General features: G+C 39.4%; 1 protein-coding gene across 2 annotated transcripts; it reads right to left on the bottom strand.

The window, feature by feature from the left end:
• Positions 1-245: 245 nt before the first annotated feature.
• CHRNA5 (cholinergic receptor nicotinic alpha 5 subunit) lies at positions 246-17,760 on the bottom strand. 2 transcript variants are annotated; one of them, XM_057424154.1, is made up of 6 exons: positions 17,570-17,760; positions 7,804-7,955; positions 6,890-6,934; positions 5,356-5,465; positions 3,631-4,462; positions 246-1,716 (listed from the first exon to the last, which is right to left on the bottom strand). In XM_057424154.1, exons 1-6 carry the CDS (start codon positions 17,685-17,687, stop codon positions 1,555-1,557), a joined length of 1,419 nt encoding a protein of 472 aa, XP_057280137.1. In that variant the 5' UTR covers positions 17,688-17,760; the 3' UTR covers positions 246-1,554. The 2 variants fall into 2 exon arrangements, with proteins under 2 accessions (XP_057280137.1, XP_057280138.1); XM_057424155.1 differs by lacking the exon at positions 17,570-17,760 and adding an exon at positions 15,855-16,844.
• Positions 17,761-18,044: the final 284 nt, after the last annotated feature.

An 18,044-nucleotide genomic window follows, 5' to 3' on the forward strand; every position in this document is an offset into this window, starting at 1 on the left:
CCTTTAAAAGCTACACAAACCCAAGAATGTCCTACACACAAAAAAACATTTGAAATAAATATTCAATAATCTATAAGTTATGACATAAGCAATCAGCATTATGATCAGTACAGTGCCAAATGGCACTATTCTTAAAGAGATGGGGGGAAATACTTATGCATTTTCCATATTCATAACTTAAATTATCCAAGATACCACAATTTACATTACATTTCTAATCTAAGCATGTTAATGTAGAAATCTAAGTAAACAAAAATAAAGACCTCCCAAGACTTGCTCCACCCTGGCATTACTGCACTAGCCCTGCAGGATGCAACACTACGAAGTGCACTGACAAAACTTTGGTGGTGGAGAACCCCCATCAATTTTAGTGTCTCTTCCAGAAATAAAGCTTTTAAGAAAGGTGGCATCATACTACATTTAAAATCAGTATTTAAAGAATGTATCTTAATGGATTAAAAATTACAAGTTAGTTTTCAGCACTTTCAGAAAAAAAGCATGGGAAGACACAAGTCCTCATTGTTTAGAGTTACATGTGGTTCTATAATGGAGAGAACCGATTAAAAGGTAAATTTCTAAGTCCAGTTTAACAACTGTGTGAAATATCAATCATTTCAATTTGGTTACACAGCATAGTAGTTTTCAACCCATTTCCTTCAGAAAGGCATTCCCCATATTCCTTCTAATTGTGCTTAAAAACTTAATTCTGAGAAACACACAAAGGCAGGAAATGATTAACCTGTTTTCAACTAACAGACTGTATCAAATCCTTCATCAAGAATAAATATATCTGAATGTTCTGGTCCATTAGAATACCTGTGCAACTTGGGAACTCATTTGTGTCTGTCTTCTTCTCCATAACTGACACAGAGATATCGATATACCTGTATCCTGCAGGCATTTTAATAAAGTTTACTCTATTAAATGTTTGTGTTAGTATAATAAAACTAAAAGGATTGAAATTTAGCTGCAAATTCCATTGAATTAATACAGGCAAAACACAGCCAGATTGCTACTTTTACTGATATGTTGGATATACAGGAATTTTTATTGGTATTATTATTATTTTGAATTTACTTCGTATAAACCTTATACTTTTACAACACATTCAAGAGAGCCACTAAAAGTTCTCTTTTGTGTACTATAGGAAATTGAAATAAGCAACTCTACTGTGTTAATATCTGCAAGTATTTAATATTCAATATAACAATTCCTACAATAATTTAACAATTGGACTCTAGCAATCATCACAAAAACATTCTAAATTCTTCGACCTTGCAGCAAGTGCCTGTGTATGGTTTTCAGACATATCATACATGCAAGGGCTTGAGAAGATCCTTCTAATTCTGACCTGATTTAAAGGTAACTTAGACTGGCAATAAGCAAATTGACTTCTATGTGTCCTAGGGATGCCATGCTTTAAATTAAACATAATTTTCTGGGTTTCGATTTCTTGTTACTCTATCAGAAACATGCCTACAAAGAACATACATGGAAATAGAGCTACTGCAAAACTCCTGAGCCATATTAGCAGGACCCAGATCCAAAACTATTTTATGCATTTGTACTGCCTATATTTGTAGGTACTATTATACTTGCCCATTTATGAATAACAGGAATAAATAACACAAGTGATCCAACTATTGAAACCAAAAGAAAAGTCCATAAGAACATTTGATCAAGCACCTGAGCAATAAATTTCCAGTCTTCAACAACCTAAAAAACAAAGAATATGAGAGTTGGGTCAGTATGTGCAAGTAAAAGATACAGTACCAAACCCTGCAATTCTTAATCACATTTTTCCAATCATGTTCATCGGTAACACATATTAATAACTTTTTATAACAACTCTATGGGCTAGAACAGGACCAAACTTCCATCTATGAAAATGGGTAAGCTATACAGACCACCACTAGATTTTAATGCAGAAACTGACCCTGACAAGCACTGAACATTCTCAGTTACAGAGAGATGAAACCAGTATGCAATTTTCTAGCATACTGCAGGATTTAGGATTCATGCCACAGCCTCATCATAAAGCAGAATTGCCAGGCAGGAGCTAGAAGCAAAAGTTGTATAAAAATACATAACCAACCAAACAAAACACACACACACACACACACAAAGCACACCTCCCAGACTTTCTGTACTCACTGTACTCTCAATTGTATTATTCATACCCATACACAGTTTTGCAAGTACAGCAGATACAATTGTGCAAGCAAATTTCAACCCTGCCAAACAATTGTATTTGACTTGAACTGGAGCTATCCGCATTTCCTAAGACTTCTGCTTCCCAAGAAGCAAGGCTACAACAGCACGAGACATGCAGGTTTTATTAACAACTTTTTCAATTAAGTCCTGCATTCTCTGGAGCCCAAATAATAAATTACAAGTGTATCCCCAGTTAGCTGTATATTAATTTTTGAGGTTTAGAGTCACAACATTTCACCTGAAAAACAAAACCACTTACCACCTCTTTGTCACTCACAAATAGTGTGAGTTCAGTAAGAAAAAGGAAACCCACTCTTACTTTACATTAAATTATATATTTAATATCAAACTATTCTATTTGCGTTGTTTATGCAATGCAGGGGTATTAAATGCTGTTTCAGCAGTACAGTAGATAGATTTATTCAAAATCTAGGCTGAATACCTTGTGATAATGTCAGAATTGAGTCCTGATAGGGTACATTAGAGGAGTTAGCTTATTATTAGGCTAGCATGTAAGAACATGTTCCTGGCAGCCAGCAATTTTGAAGACTGTCACTTCCATATAGATCGCAAGAATCTTCAGAAACAGATAGCATTATCATGAGACCACACAACAAATGTCTCTATTTCTACACAAGCCTGAAAATACCATTTGTCTCTGAGGTACCAACACTGCTAGCTTAAAAAACTCAGTACGAAAACAGATTTATAATGCTCTTACCCAAATGGTGTAAACATCCATTAAGGAGAGGTCAGAGTGCAAATGTACAGACTGAAAAAAAGCCTTTGACACCTTTTGATTTAATGTAGGGACAAATAATAAGGCTAGAAGAGAACACTCAAGAATTCATCTAGTCCATGTGTGATCTCAGCACAAAATGATCAATGTACAGTTGCAGCTTGTATTTAAACTGATACAAGCTAGGGCATTAAAAATTGGTTTTATCTGGAATTGAAAGCTGCCAAATAATGCTTTGCAATCTTTTAAAGCAAATACATTTTCAGATAGCCTTCAGGTACAACAGTACAATGGAAAATACCTACTTCTCTCATCACAAAAATATCCCGCAGCACCGCAGGTAACAGTTACGGTACCTGCTCTTGTAACAGACAGGTATCTCTGACAATGTGCAACTAACAACAAGAACTGCACAAGAAAGCAAAAAACCCTAAAGAACCCAAGGACTGTATTGTATCAGCCCAGTACCTATAAGAATTCTCAGGATTATACCATACTTCTACTTTTTGTACTTCCACACTTGCACTGTGTGGAAATAATTACACAACTTCCAGCGAAATACAAACACTGGGAATCCCGTAGCACACATTTAATATGCAACTTCATAGTAAACCATTACTTGCTTTTCTAATTTCCAGTTTAAAAAAAAAATGGAGTAATGTGACTAAAACACCCACCTCACGAACTTCATTCTCCTTCATAACATGTCTTCTAATATAGCGGATAGAATCTAGAGCTGCTTCCAAGGTGTTCCTAGATGGTTCTGATCCATTCATATTTCCTGTTTCCTCCTTCTGAGGAAAGTATCTATCCACATGACTTCTCATGCAAAGCAGCTTGGGAAGTCTGTGAAGAAATATCTTGCGAACCCAAGGTGCCATAGCGTTGTGTGTAGATGAAGAACGATGATGGATATTGATAGCAAATACAGTTATCACAATGGACAACGTCACAAATATCATCGTAAACACCAAGTATTCTCCTATAAGTGGAATAACTTTAGAAGATGACGGAATAATCTCTTCAATAACAAGAAGAAACACAGTTAAAGATACCAGTACTGAAGTGCAAAGTGAAATTTTTTCACCTTCATTTGAAGGAAGATAGAAGACAAGGACAGTCAGAAATGAAAGGCCAATACAAGGAATAATGAGAAACAATGTGTAAAAAAGTGGCAAACGTCTAATTATGAACGAATATGTAACAAAAGGATACCAGCAGCATCCATCAGTCCTATTTCCTTTGCTCCCTGTTGCAGTCACTATTTCCCATTCTCCGTTATCAAAAAAGTCTCTTTTGTCAACGTCATAATCTTCAAGAATTAGGTCAACTTGTGAACCATCGTAAGTCCAGGAGCCAAACTTCATAGAGCAGTTCTGGAGGTCGAAGGGGAAGAAGGTTACATCGATAGTACAAGAACTTTTGTAGTTTGCTGGTGGAGTCCAAGCAATGGTGCCATCATATTTCACCACCGTTTTTGTAGATGTTCCCTCAAAACGTCCATCTGCACTGAAAGAAGAGAGATAGATGCATGAAATTAGTGTGGGGAGGGTGTGTGGGGGGGGTGGTTTTAAATAAGAAAATATGTTTTGTTATTGTCATCTCAGCTGTTTCTCCCTTCTCCCTCTCCATAGCCAGCATTCTGTATGTGTAAATAGTTTACAAACAACCAACTTCAGGAGGGTGAAAAATGTTTTCAAGTCATGAAAAGATCTGTGCAACTTTCTGGGGTCCCAATGACTTATGAAAGGATTGTAAAAATCCTGATCTCTAATAGCATGACCAAACTCTGGTCTCTACTGGGAATACGGCACAAAGACTTCTCAATTTGGCCAAATGATAATTATTGAACAACAAAAAGTTCCCAGAACAGGCAAAATAACACGTGTGCCACCTCCAACTTGAATTTACAGCAACACAATCTCTGCAACAGCGTTTCCTCCTGCCTCACCAATCACGAAATATAAAAGCACAAAGATTCTAAAAATCTGTTAAGTCTCAAAGAAAAAAAAATAAACCCAAACCATTACAGCTGAGTGTACTTCATTCTAAATCCATCCTAAATATGACTTACAACAGCAGGAATTAGTTGCTTCCCTCCCACCACTCTACACTATTAGTTTGTACCCAGCACTGTGCAAGACATGGCTTTTCAATTAAAAAAAGAGTTTGCATGAAGAAATAGAAATAAACTTTTCAGAGAGACTAGATATTCCATACAGAAGCAAAGCAAAACATTTAACATTTAACATGACAATCAAATACATTTGCAGAGGCAAATTCTTCCACAGCTCTACTGAATACTTAGCTCTACCCTTATCTACCCAATGAACCTCCTAGAAGCAGCTTGGACAGTAAAGTTAGAAGAAAATGTATTTTATATGAAAAGATAAAAATCCTACTTGTCATACAACACAATATCTGGAATCCAAATAGAATCTGATGGGACACGAATAGACGTTATTCCAGCATAGTCTTCAGGATTCCACCTTAATCTTACATCTATCCATTCCTGTGGGTATAAGAGACATAACAATTATTATTTTGGGAAAGTTGGTTTAAGCAGGGCAGGACTGGATGAAGATACATACAAATGCAATTAAAACCAGATCAAACAGGCTTCTAAAATTTGCATAGCACAGTGAATTTGCTGAACAGACAGCTTTTTACTTCATCCACTGTCTTCTGTTGCAAGAGCCACTTGACAGTATTTCTGTACCAAACTGAGGAAATTAAAATCTTTATTTAAAGCATGTATACATAAATAAGAGCTATTATAATGCATAGACAATTAAATGTTGTCTATACAATATTTATAGACATAAATTCTGAATGAATAGCAGTGACTTTGGAAGCTGATCGGAAGTAACAAACATTTTCATCACAAAAAAAATCATGCTGCAACTCTCACATGACAGTTGTTCCTATTTCTACCAACAACACTGAAAATAGCCCCACTAAAAGCATAGTGGTACTTTGGGAATTTTATATTTGAACTAAAAGCTCAAGAGGAAAAATTCACATTGCTAAGAATTTACCATCGCATAGAATTTTAAATACATATTTAGGTCAGTTCTCCTCTTATTTGGACTGATTCAACTGCAATAAGTTCTGCAGAAACTCTTAAGAGGGCACAATGCGCTTTCGTTGACATGTTGCCATCTCATACTTGCTGAGCAGTCTCAAAGCTTTCCGGAAAAGAAAAACTTGCCCTAAAATTACGCTTACTTGTAAAGAAGGGAATGGGAAGCAACAGGGAGGAAAAAACCAAAGAAATAGCCCAACAAAAGTAATTCAGGAAGCCAGTAAGTATAATCAGGGTGTGCAGACATTCTTCTAAGTTAAATCAAGAATGATCTGTGGGCAGCATTTCCCAGGTTAAAGTGGCCGCTTAGTTTATCACTGGATTCTGACTAGTATAAAACCTGAGGCCTTTTCCTGCCCACACTTAAGAGGAAAAGGTAGTTCTATATAGCAAACATATAAAACTTTGAAAGTGAAATTCTTCAGTGATGTTTATCTGATCATCTCAAACACCACATACGAGAGAGATATTAAAAAACTGTTATACAAAAGACTACACAAACCCATCCTTTTTTAATAAAGAAAGAAAACTTATGTACTGAAGCAGTAACTTTCATGGTTGGATATACACACCTTGGAATATTAAATAGCCATGCGATGCCGTTATCAGATTTCTTCACATTGTAATTTTTTCTATATGTATCTTTTTTGTTTGGTTGGGTTTTTAAGAGTTTTTCTAACAAATAATCCTTTAAAGCATTTCTAGGGATTGTTTTTAAAGTAACTATGTAAAATAAAAATTCATGCTACAGATAAGGCTTTTCAAATATACAATGAATTAGAAAAGTTTCCTCCAACTTTTGACCTACACTTACAAAGCTTCACAATTTTCCATCTCTATTTGACACATACCTGCTTCAACCAGACATTTGTTGTCATCAATTGATTTTTCTCATCCTAGAAAAATAAAGTATATTTGATGTCAAAAATTTGCACAGTACATTCATAGTAACTAGTGCTAGCTCAGAGGTCTGTAACTTCAAATGCAAACCACACTTCTAAAAGCATTCCAGTCACTAGAATTATGACATTTGATTATTCAGCTGTTAACAGTGAGATATTTCCCCTTCTATGTCTCTTTCCTTCCTTCCATTTTTTTTCTTGGAGTGTATTTTATGCAGTCTTACTGGTTTTCTATGGAAACATAAAGGAACAGCCACCATGTGGAAGAAAAACTCCTCTTACAGTTATAAGTACTGAATTCAGTTTGTACAAAATATTCTGAAGTGGAAAAATAATCTGGTTGATCTCTTCTCCATCACAGGCTACATGTGATACATATCACATGTGTATCAATATCTACATCCAAGAGATAGTATTCCTTATTATGGAAGTGGTACATTTGAGGGATTAAGGGGTTTTTGCTGCTTAAAGGGGGAAAAAAAACAAGCAGTGTTTGCAAGTGTTCCTGAATTTTACAGACATTAGACTGATAAAAGGTTAAAATTATGAAGTTTTCCCACTGAATAAATAAATTAAAACACAACTAAATCCCTGGGCTTAAGAATTTCACTGACATTCTCCCCATCCAAAAAAACCAAACCACTAAACCTAAGAGCCGTTTGCCTTCCCAACCTCTGCCGTCACTTCTTTGTGCCCCATCTACAACGCATTTTTTATTATGCTGATAATAATTCTAGAGGTTTCATCTATTGTGTTTAAGCTAAAATATGCACAGTTACTTCATATGACATTATCTTGCAGGATTTTAAGAATGGGGAGAACAAACAAGCAATCAAAACTCCCAAATAATATACTAGACATACCACATCTACTAGCTGGGAGATTGCAAGGCCAAACTTGATTTTTATTGTGTCGTTCAAGCGTTCCACTGGACGAACCCATCTTTGATAGTCTTCAAATAAATGTTTAAACAAGCGATCTTCACTTTTAGCAATAAAAGAAGGTTCAGATATACCTATATAAAAAAATAAGAATTAATTAACCCTGCTTTAAATGAAGAGTGTGTATCTGCATTCCTGTGTTCAAAGACCTACAGCTATGTTTATGCAGAGTTAAATTTCTCATTCTAGCCCCATTCCTCTGGAAGCATGACACAGATGTTGGAAGTAGAATTTTATAGAATTATAGATACAAATCTGTATTATATATAGGTTTATATATAACACACACATACAGGTTTTATTAGCATCTTCATATCATTATCTCTTAAAACCAGTATCTCTTAAGTACACTAAGATAATTTTAGTAACAAAGGCAAAATGCACTTGTATCATTTACCCGGTGCTTCTATGGAACTTCACTAAAACTGAAAGCTTATCTATGAGGGAATGAAGTTCTATCATTGTACAACAAGGTGGTACTTTTTAAAGCTTCCATCCATACTCTACAGGTCTCTAGCATGTTGTTTAACTCTCACTCCAGCTTGAAACATCAGTCTCTTCATGTTTTGTACATTATTTCTTCAAAGTTTCGTCACATCTATGATGTATAAGCTTTGTAGTAGTTGCAGAACATTTCTCCCTACACTGGTGTCTTAAATACATGTGCCAACCCATTTACCAGTTTATCCTCCACCTATTCTAATGTTATATTGACTGTAAGGCACCTTTCTAGTTAAGTAAATGTATACATTCCGTTAATTCTTTTTCACTGTCCTCAAGGAGTCATTTCAGTGCCTGGAGGCTGCTGATGGAATGGAATGGTAAAAAAAAATCTTTGTATAGCTTACGAAGAAGTGGAAACCAAAGGTCTTCTTTTGTTTCCTGCAGGAATGGAATACAGGGCAGAGCTTTGGGGGGTGGAAGGGAAATGTACAAACTGCAGGCAGAGAGCAGCCCGGAGCCTATAAAAGAGATGCAAGTTGTCCTAAAGCACCCCAGTGAAGCAACCACTGGCCTTTATCTTGGAAATCCACAAAAAATGAGGGGTTTACCAATGTGGTTTCAGTGAAGTGCAACAGTAGATACCCTGCTACCCCCAAAAAAGGCAAAGCTTAAGAGAAACCATGGGAGAAAAAACACGAAAAACATATATATCCTAATACATAATCCTAAATAACAAAAGAAGGACAAACTTGGGGAAGATATGAAGAGGGGAGGCAAAAAAAAGCAAAACCAGTGTCTAGCTAGGTAACTTGAACAGCTTTCAAAGGCAGTGTGAAAGACCTGAAGAAGACCACTGCCTCAAGAAGCAGCACGAGCAACACACATTTGGCCTTTTGAAGGGCAAAGCTCCAAAAGGGTCTCCAGTCGCCAGACAGAAGTCAGAGCAACCACCAGAAGACATGAACATTTGCCCTGGACAAAAATTTTTGCTACTCACCAATGAAATTTAAACTGACTGAAAATACTGCTGAGAAAAGACCTAACTAGTTAGTTTTGGGAACAAAGTAAACCAAAGAAAGATACTCACAACCATCTCTTTTTAATGCAGATTTAAAATACTATACCATTACATAAATGTATGGCGTGACCTCTCTAGAAACAATGTGCTCACTAACAGCATCCATCTAAAAAAAGATATATCAGAAGCAGAAAAGCACTGGAGAATGTCATAAACAGATTAAAACCAGGGACAGTCATCCATGCAAGGAGAGATTTAAAAGATTAACATTATTTTGTTTGGAAAAGAGGTGAATTTACTGGACATAACAGAAGTAGATAAAGTGCTGAAAAATATACGCAGAAAACCCCCTGATGGCATTTAACCTTGCTCATAAAATAAGGTAAAGGAAACAAGAGCATCAATCAAAGGCAGTCTGAACAATTTCTATTTGGAGTTGTACCATTAACATTCAGCAAATCAGAGATTATTAGATACTGCAGAGGGCTAAAATTTCAGAGTTGCCTGGGATTACTAAACTGTCAGTTGTACCTGGGAGCATCATCACTGCACAGGGTACCAGTGCATGTTCCAACACAGCCTCCAGAATCCACCTCTGAATTGGATCAGGGGGTTGCTGCCTTGCATTTGGTGCAGAGGCTTGGCTAACACCATTTAAACCATTAATTTAGATGGACCTACTCCTGTGTGACTCCGACCACTGCAGCCCAGACAACTGAGACAGGCAGCTGAAGTCTTAAGTTCCCTCCCATTCTTCAAAGTGCTTTAGTGACAGCAGCCACTTTCTGCTGCGCTGCAAAGATCAGCAGATCCTTTGGGCAGAACATCCAAAGTGCTGCAAAGCCCAATCACAGGAGAATTCCCTGCCTTCTGCACTGCAGGTCTGGGGAAGTTAGTGTTACTTATTGTGAATACTAACTGGATTTTCTCTGAAATTTCATAGTAGGAACAAAAGCAAAATGTAGCTTCGGGAATAGAATCAGCAAAGTGGGAGCAACAAGACACCTTCTCCCTCCAAATCTTACCATACTGCTACTGAATGGTTGCTGTTGCAGGCCAGATCTACATTTGGATTTTAAGACAGTTCACCCTTCTGTTTCAAAACACAAATCTACACCTGTTTACAGTGTATTTCATTAATTCACAATCCTAGTGTTATTCAAGATGCATTATTTGTACATGCTCAACAACTTAACATCTTTCCTTTTTGAGGTTCTTGACAGGTGGGTTGTGTAACAGCAGAAAACTAATGAGCAACTTGCATTGTACAATTGGGCACACCTTAGATGGATACATGAAAACACACAGGACAGAAGAATTACTGCCAAAATGGAACCAGTAACAAGACGTTACACACACACACACATTACCTTCACAGTTATTAGGTTAAAATACGTTTATTTTTATTGATACCTTAGGTTCAGTGTATCCTTACTAGCCAAGGAATCTTTCTTACCTGTAACTATACATAGATTTGCCAAGTCCTACTTCTTACAGACATCCAAAACAACGTTTCCTGAAGACGCAACTTAATTTCTCTATTTCTATATCCCTATTTCCTGAATTATGGATGTTTTGTGAATATTTCAGCCTAATGTTTCAAAAATACTCGATTTTCGTATTAGCATTAATTACATTTCCCTTTTACGGTTACAATCTCAGCTGAGTTTTTTGTGCAATCTGAGCATGACTCTGCAGCTGGGTATTCTCTCGCCACTAATTGACCTTGAAGCAATGCAGAGGCAAAGTTGCACTTTCCCCAGTCCTGTGTTCCTGTAAGATGACCTTCTGTACAGAAACACAGCACCTTCAGGGTAGATGCTATTTCCAGATTAAGCTTCTCTTAAAACACAGCATCTTCCTAGTTACGTTGAATGGGAATATGTTCCTTTACCACTTTCAGATACTTATGGGAGGGGTTTCAAATATTCCATGCTTGCACCTACAGTATACTCACTGAGTAACAATACAGTTAAACTGTTTTGGTGGGTTTTTTTCTATCACAGAAATAGCCACACTTCTTCATATTTCTAATTTATTTTGTTATTTAATAAGCTGGGGCATAGTTGTCTATAAAAGGCAGCTTGTACAAAGGAATGCCCCATGAGGAGGCTGCAGTAACCAGGTATTAACAGTTGACAAAAGTAAAATCAATAACCACCCCTACATTTCCATATTTTATTCAGTAGGACCACTCAGCTCACTTGTTACACAGACCATATATCTTTGATTTCACTTGTCTGTGTGCTTTTAAGATTTTAATACTGGGGTATCAATCCCAACAAAAAAAAAGAAGAACTGGTGGTAAGCACAAAAACAAACAGAAGAGAGGAAAAGAGGTAAAATGCAGCTAGTGCCTAAAGGCTGCAGACTAGCTATGCTGGTTGGAGGAAATTAGAAAGTGGTTAGAACCTGTGACTAGCAAGATTAGCAACGAACTAACCTGCAGTACAAATCTCATACTAAATCAGAAGGTAAGGGATTATGGAAGCACTTCTCCCTGCTACTACCTCACTGTACTGAATAAAAATTAGATCTGTAGCAATTCTATGCATGCCTGTATTTGTGTGGCTTTATTTCTGTTGAGGTCAGGTAACTTCTCTAGTCTAAATCAAAGGTAGCTGTCTATATCGTTCAGTGATAAATTCTAACAATGTTTACTTTATAACTGACACCTGAAACTCTTCTCCGTTCACTCCCTCTCAGCATGATTCCATCAGCAGCAAAACCCCCTCAATCACATAAGAAAACATTGGATGGCAGAATTCTGAAAAAGGAGACAAACATCTATGCACAAAGCACACCAATGATTCAAATCCTTTCAACTTTGAACTAGTTGGAACACACTTCTGACAAATATTAAGTAGAAATTCTAATTACACAGCTGACCTCAGCACAATAGTATTTAAAAAACCAAATCTAACATTTCCTCCCAAAACATTTAATCAAAGTACTTTGAAAGAGCTACTTAGAAAAGAGAAGGAAGCATTACATGGGTTTCAGATGCATGACAGAACATGCACATGTCTATTCCTTTGGTTAACATCCTCAAGTAAAGGTTCCACCATTGCTGCTAATGGCAGGCTTTTCTGAATGCTTCAGTTAAATTACAGAAGTGCTATTCTTTTGTAAAATCCATCTTTTTACATTATTTCTTACTGTACCAATTACAGGATGAAATTTATTAGGATCTTCATATAATTTAGCAGCAGTATTCTTTTCATAGAATTGTCAGTGGAACTTTTACTGTTACAGCTATGCCTCATATCTTTTCATGTCATTTTGTTTGTTTGTTTTTTAATGAGAGTACATCACAGTCCATGTTTCTCAAAATAAACTTCCTTTGAACGCTATATCTCTCTGTGCTTCCTTATATAAAGGGTCTAAGAGCCACATCGGCATCGCACGTGCATCACTGGTCCTCTCACTTTAAATAGTTTGCTCAAAGCATTTTCTAATTGCTATAATTGAGTGTTACTGATTTCAGGTTTTTCTTTGGATCACTTCTGCCTGCATTTTCAAGAGCGATCACAGGAGCAGGGAAATGGTCACTTTTAGAAGCTGAATGTCCTAATGTTAAGATGTGGACTCAGAAGGAACGTATTTTTCTAATGCAGATTGATAATCGTATCCTAGTGTAATGAAAGAGAACACTATAAGGACAGTAAGCTTAGAAAAATATCCATACTTTGTAGTTAACATTCAATTTTTAACAGTGTGCTATCGTAACATATAAACTGTTATCCACAAATCTAACTATGACAAACTACAAGACAACTAATAGTTTGCCTACAAACTAGGAAGGTGAATGGATATATACAGTACACCTGCCTGCAGTACACACTAGTGTATTTGTTCAGATGATGCTGTGATTTATTTGTTTTTAAACTAACACATTTTACATGATTTATAACAATAGAAGCACTTTGAAGCCTAGAAGCACAATGGTAACTGTTTAAACCTGACTCTCAAACTGTTCAGTGGTCATTTTGAGAGGAAAGAAGAGTTTTCCACCTTTCTTACAAACTTGTCCTACAGCGGACATCAGAGCTTTTCCTCCTTTCAGTTTACAGCTGTTCCCCCAAAAATCTATTCACATCACAGTATTTGGTAGCTGGTGACAATTCTAACTACAAGTCACCTTTATATTGCAGCAGACAGGAAAAAGAACAAGATCATGCTGAGTATTAACAACACAGACCTCTCTGTCTGAGCCTCCCTTTACATTTTAAAGAATCTCCCACAACTACTTCATTAAGCAGAAAAGATATGTAACATATCAAATTAAGTATAGAATGGAAGTTCTATTTCTGTACTGATTCCCCGCTTCCTTTAAAAGGATGGTGAGTCATGCTTTCTACTTCTCCTTCTATGCTTTAGCAATTGCCAAGAATTCAACCGCTAAGAGTCAAACATTTGGTTAACAGTAATCATTTAGAGACATCGAAATCACTTTTACTAGAATGTCTGTGAGTCTAAGCAGGATTACAAACTCTGTTCAATTTACTGAACAAGAGTCAGAAAAGCCAGCTATTAAATTCTGTACTTCCTAGAAGTACCTTTTCTCCCCTGTTCAAACGTAAGGCCAAAGCCCATCACTACACCTACAAGCAGGAAAAGGTGGCTATTCTTGACCATTTCTTGGGTGGATTTTCTGCAAATCTGGGTTTAGTTCAGATTTGTCAGAGCTTGTCTTGTGATTTCTAAAGACAAATATTAAGTAGTCAGATTTAGTTCAGATTTAGTTCAGAGCTTGTCTTGTGATTTCTAAAGTTGAGAGTACAAAAGTGACAGCCTTGTATTTCAACCCCTGATGCCTGGCAGCTGCTAGCTGCTTCAGGGATTTTAAGGATTGTTCCATGGCTTTCAAGTTACTGGGAGGATTTCTGCCTTCTCTCTTACCCAGCACATCAGTCTCCTGCTGATCGGTAGCAAAATCAAATGGTGTACTGTGGACATGAACCTATCAAGGATAGGTTCTTGCAATACTGCTTAGCACTTACCAATACAAACAGAGGTACAAGAACTGCACATTGAAAGCAGGAAAGATGTTTCTTACACTCAAATTTAAAAGATTAAAATTTCTGGCTTGATAATGTCAAAGAATTAACTATTAACTATTCCCTAATAGCTGAATATCAAGGGATAATTATGGCCCATAATAATTAATGCATTTACAAGTTTGATTAATAATGGCATAATATACTGCCGTGTAGTTTGTAGCTAATCAAGAAATAGATACTATCAATTACACCGTTTAGATTAAGATCTAACTGGAGCACAAACCATTCCTTTTCAAATACCCGTGCTATGGAATCTACTGTAAACCACACTGCATGCCGAACAGCTTCCTGAACTCTACACTGAGGCTATTGCCACCAGCAGTATCCTGATTAACAGCCACCTACAGCACTAACATTACAGGCCCGTGGCATGGCACAGCATTTCCTCCTCAGTTCATCAACACTAACATGTTCCACTCAGCTTTGAGCAGACAGAACTGTAATCCCTTCCCACTGCCCAACAGCCAGAGCTCATGAAAAGGCTGCCTCACTTCAGGATGTCTCAGGGTAAAAATCCTGCTCGCTCTGAAGCCAGGGGGACTTTTATTGTAACAGATCCAGGATTTTGCCATCTCTCTTTAGACCGCTTTTAAGAATTGCATGGTTTTCACTGACTGTTGACCAGTCAATAGGGACTGAAGATGGACTATGAAGACTACATTGACGTATGCTGAATGCAAGCAGCAAAAGCATGCTTACAAGTGTGGAAAGCACAAGGAGTAAAAGGAAGAACAAGCACGTAGATTCTTAAAATTAGAACCATCGATTCATACTGATTTAGACGGGATGCATCATCAAAGTAAACACAAATCCAAAATTTATGTAAGCCAATGAGCTTCAGGCTTTGGGCTTCTCCCAAGTTGCCAGTGCAGTCCTGGGTGCTGCAGATGTTCTTCACTTGGCAGTAACTTCTGCCACAGAAGCATTTTGCTTGTACAGCTCAATTCCAGTCTTGGATACACTGGAACATACAAGCCTATGGCTAACAGAAATAAGATACCCTGTTCAGGAATCAGATGCAGAGTAGATGTCAGAATATACACTATCATACAAAAATCAGGTTTCACCATTCTGAAAAGTGGGAAACTGAGTACTTCCTTCTGCAGCTCCTACAAAATCAGCACAGGCATTTCTCCTCAAATCAATGCTCACATTTCTCTTACTAAGAATCTCTAAAGAAAGCCCAAAATATTTTAAAAGGAAAATCACAAGAAACCCCTACAAGAGGGAAGGTTTGCAGGCTCCTGTTTGCCAGGGAGAAGGATCCAATCTATTAAACTGAGTGGAGAAAGCTTGGGTGTATGAACTCTCAAGAAAACACTACCACAGGTCTGCAGCACAGCACAGCGGTACCGTATAGGTGCACACAGTATAGGTGGTGCTTCAACCAATTCAATTTGTGCATTTAAGTCTTGCCTATTAGATTAAGAGCAAAGAACAAAACTTACAACTTGTTTGTATTTTAAATGAGCATGAATTCTGTCTGGTCAAATCAGAGTTACCCAGGATAAAGGATTAGTTCACCTCTGGACTACTAACTGAAAGAAAAAACAAATTCATTTACAAGTACTCTTAAAGTATCAAAACCCAAGTCATGTCCACAAACCACGTTCACTCATTAAAATGATTACTGTACCACATGCAAACCAACACCTCTAAAATAATGGTAACCGTATGTACATGATAGTCTGATCTAGATTATTTCCATTGGCCCTGTATTTTAATAATAGAAAGTTGTAACATTTTGCATCTTCTTAACAGCAGATTTCATTTGATTTTAGACCAAGCAAAATGTGAAAAGAAAATCTGATCCTGTGACCAGTTCTCAATGAAATCAAAACTGTTGGCTAGTGCCAAAAGGCAAAATTTGGCTTAACCTGACTGCAGTTAACTCTAAACAGTCATACATACATCATACAATGCAATCATCTCCTACAGGACTACCTTCTCTCATGAGGAGAAACACCACTTCTCCAAATACCGAGACAAAGAATAATCTCTTAAACCACATTTAGCAAAACCAGGCTGCGGTTCCGTATGTGGAATTAAACCCAAGATGTCGATACAATTTGCTCTCTATAAACCATACTTACAATCTTTTTTTTTTTTTTCCCGGTTTTGAGCTAATATTAAAAAGGTCGGTTTTATTCTTCATTCATTTCCTTTCTGCTTGTGAGCACTGCAGTTATGACTCCGAGACATTCTGCAGAACTCCTCACAAAGTACCCGTAAATTACACAAAAGCAATGCTTTAAAGTAACTATTTCTAAATAGTTCTTTGAAAGAGCATCGATTTTGCTCCTTTAATCTCGGTGTAATTTTATAAGCACTTCAGCCTCATGTGCTACTTTACATCCTTCAACTCTGAAAGCAGCATCCTGACGGAAGAGGGGACCGGCTCTTCTGAAGTTAAAGAAACGATGCATAAGCAAACTAAAACCAATTCTGTTGTAAGTCATTCAGAGGAACATTGTGCAGCCCGATCCACAGGCGACGTTGCAATCGTTCCCATACATCGCGTCAATTTACCCCCAGCAGGGGCTAACACAAGTGCACGCACCACCAACCTGCACCTGCCGCTCTCCCGAGCGGGCGGGCAGCGCAAACGCCGACAGCCTCGGCACCCGCAGATCGCTATATACTCGTTTAGGAAGCGTTAACACCCGGGCGATGAAACGTGGCGCACCCCAAAAGCCGCCCCGTGGCACCGCGGCCTCCGCAGGGTCACGTCAGTGTTTGTAAACGCTCACCCGTCCCTCAGCACCCCTCGGGCACCGCCGCAACCCCGCTCCACCGGCCACCAGCCCCGGCAGCGGCCTCGCCTCCTCCTCCTCCGCCCAAAAGTTGCCCTCGCGGTGCGCGGCCGCCTCAGCCCCGGCAGCGCTCTCCCCTCACGCAGAGCCCGCCACGCTCCCCTCAGGGCACGCGCCCTCCTCCCGCCGCTGCCCACCGCGCTGCGGACCCAGGACCGGCACAGGCGGGGAGGCGGCGGCGGCGGCTCGGCAGACCCCTGGTCTCTGGCAGGCTTACGCGGACCCGGGGCTCAGAGGTGCCCTCCGACTCCGTCCCGGCTCCCCGCCGAAGCAGCCGCCCTCTCCTCCCTCCTCCCTGGCGGCCCCATCCCGGCGCCCCGCTGCCCTTCACCCGCCCTGAAGCGCCTTACCCGTGTGCGGGGCGCGAGCGGCGGGGCCGGCTCCGGGCTGGCCGAGAAAGGGCGCGAAGAAGCAGGTGAGGAGGAGCAGGGGGCGGCCGCAGCGCAGCCGGGCCCCGCACTCGGCCATGGCTGGGGCACGGCCCCCGCTGCTTCCCGGCCCCGCGCCGAGCACCGGGCGCAGCGGTGGGGGCAGCCGCGCCCCCGGTGCAGGGTTGGCCACGCCCCGCCGCGGAGCCGTGAGGGGGGGGCGGCGGCCTCGGCAAGGCCCCTTGGGGTGCTGTGGGGACGGCCCCGCTTCGGGCGGGAAGCGGCCCCCGCGGGGCAGGTACGGGCGGGGGGAGCCGCAGCGGTGCCCGGGGCGCCGCGCCCCCGCCAGTGCCACCGTTACTCACGCAGCTCCTCCCGCAGGTGCCTCAGCCAACCGCGGCGGCAGCGGTGTCCAGCGGGGCCGGCAGCCCTAAATCCACCCGGGGACAGGGGGCAG

The sequence above is a fragment of the Pezoporus wallicus genome, unplaced genomic scaffold, assembly GCF_028554395.1.
Source record: "Pezoporus wallicus isolate ANWC-B61680 ecotype Strahan unplaced genomic scaffold, APGP_CSIRO_Pwel_v1 contig_9449, whole genome shotgun sequence".
Taxonomy (NCBI): Eukaryota; Metazoa; Chordata; class Aves; order Psittaciformes; family Psittacidae; genus Pezoporus; species Pezoporus wallicus.

Bases quoted from the DNA above. Each gene is read 5' to 3' on its own strand.
- CHRNA5 (XM_057424154.1), bottom strand. From the start codon at position 17,687: ATGGCCGAGTGCGGGGCCCGGCTGCGCTGCGGCCGCCCCCTGCTCCTC. The intron at 7,956-17,569 runs GTAAGGCGCTTC...TTTTTTATATAG, and splicing joins CGCTCGCGCCCCGCACACGG to GTATATCTGAACCTTCTTTT. The intron at 5,466-6,889 runs GTATGTGTCAAA...TTATACCCACAG, and splicing joins CAAATGTCTGGTTGAAGCAG to GAATGGATAGATGTAAGATT.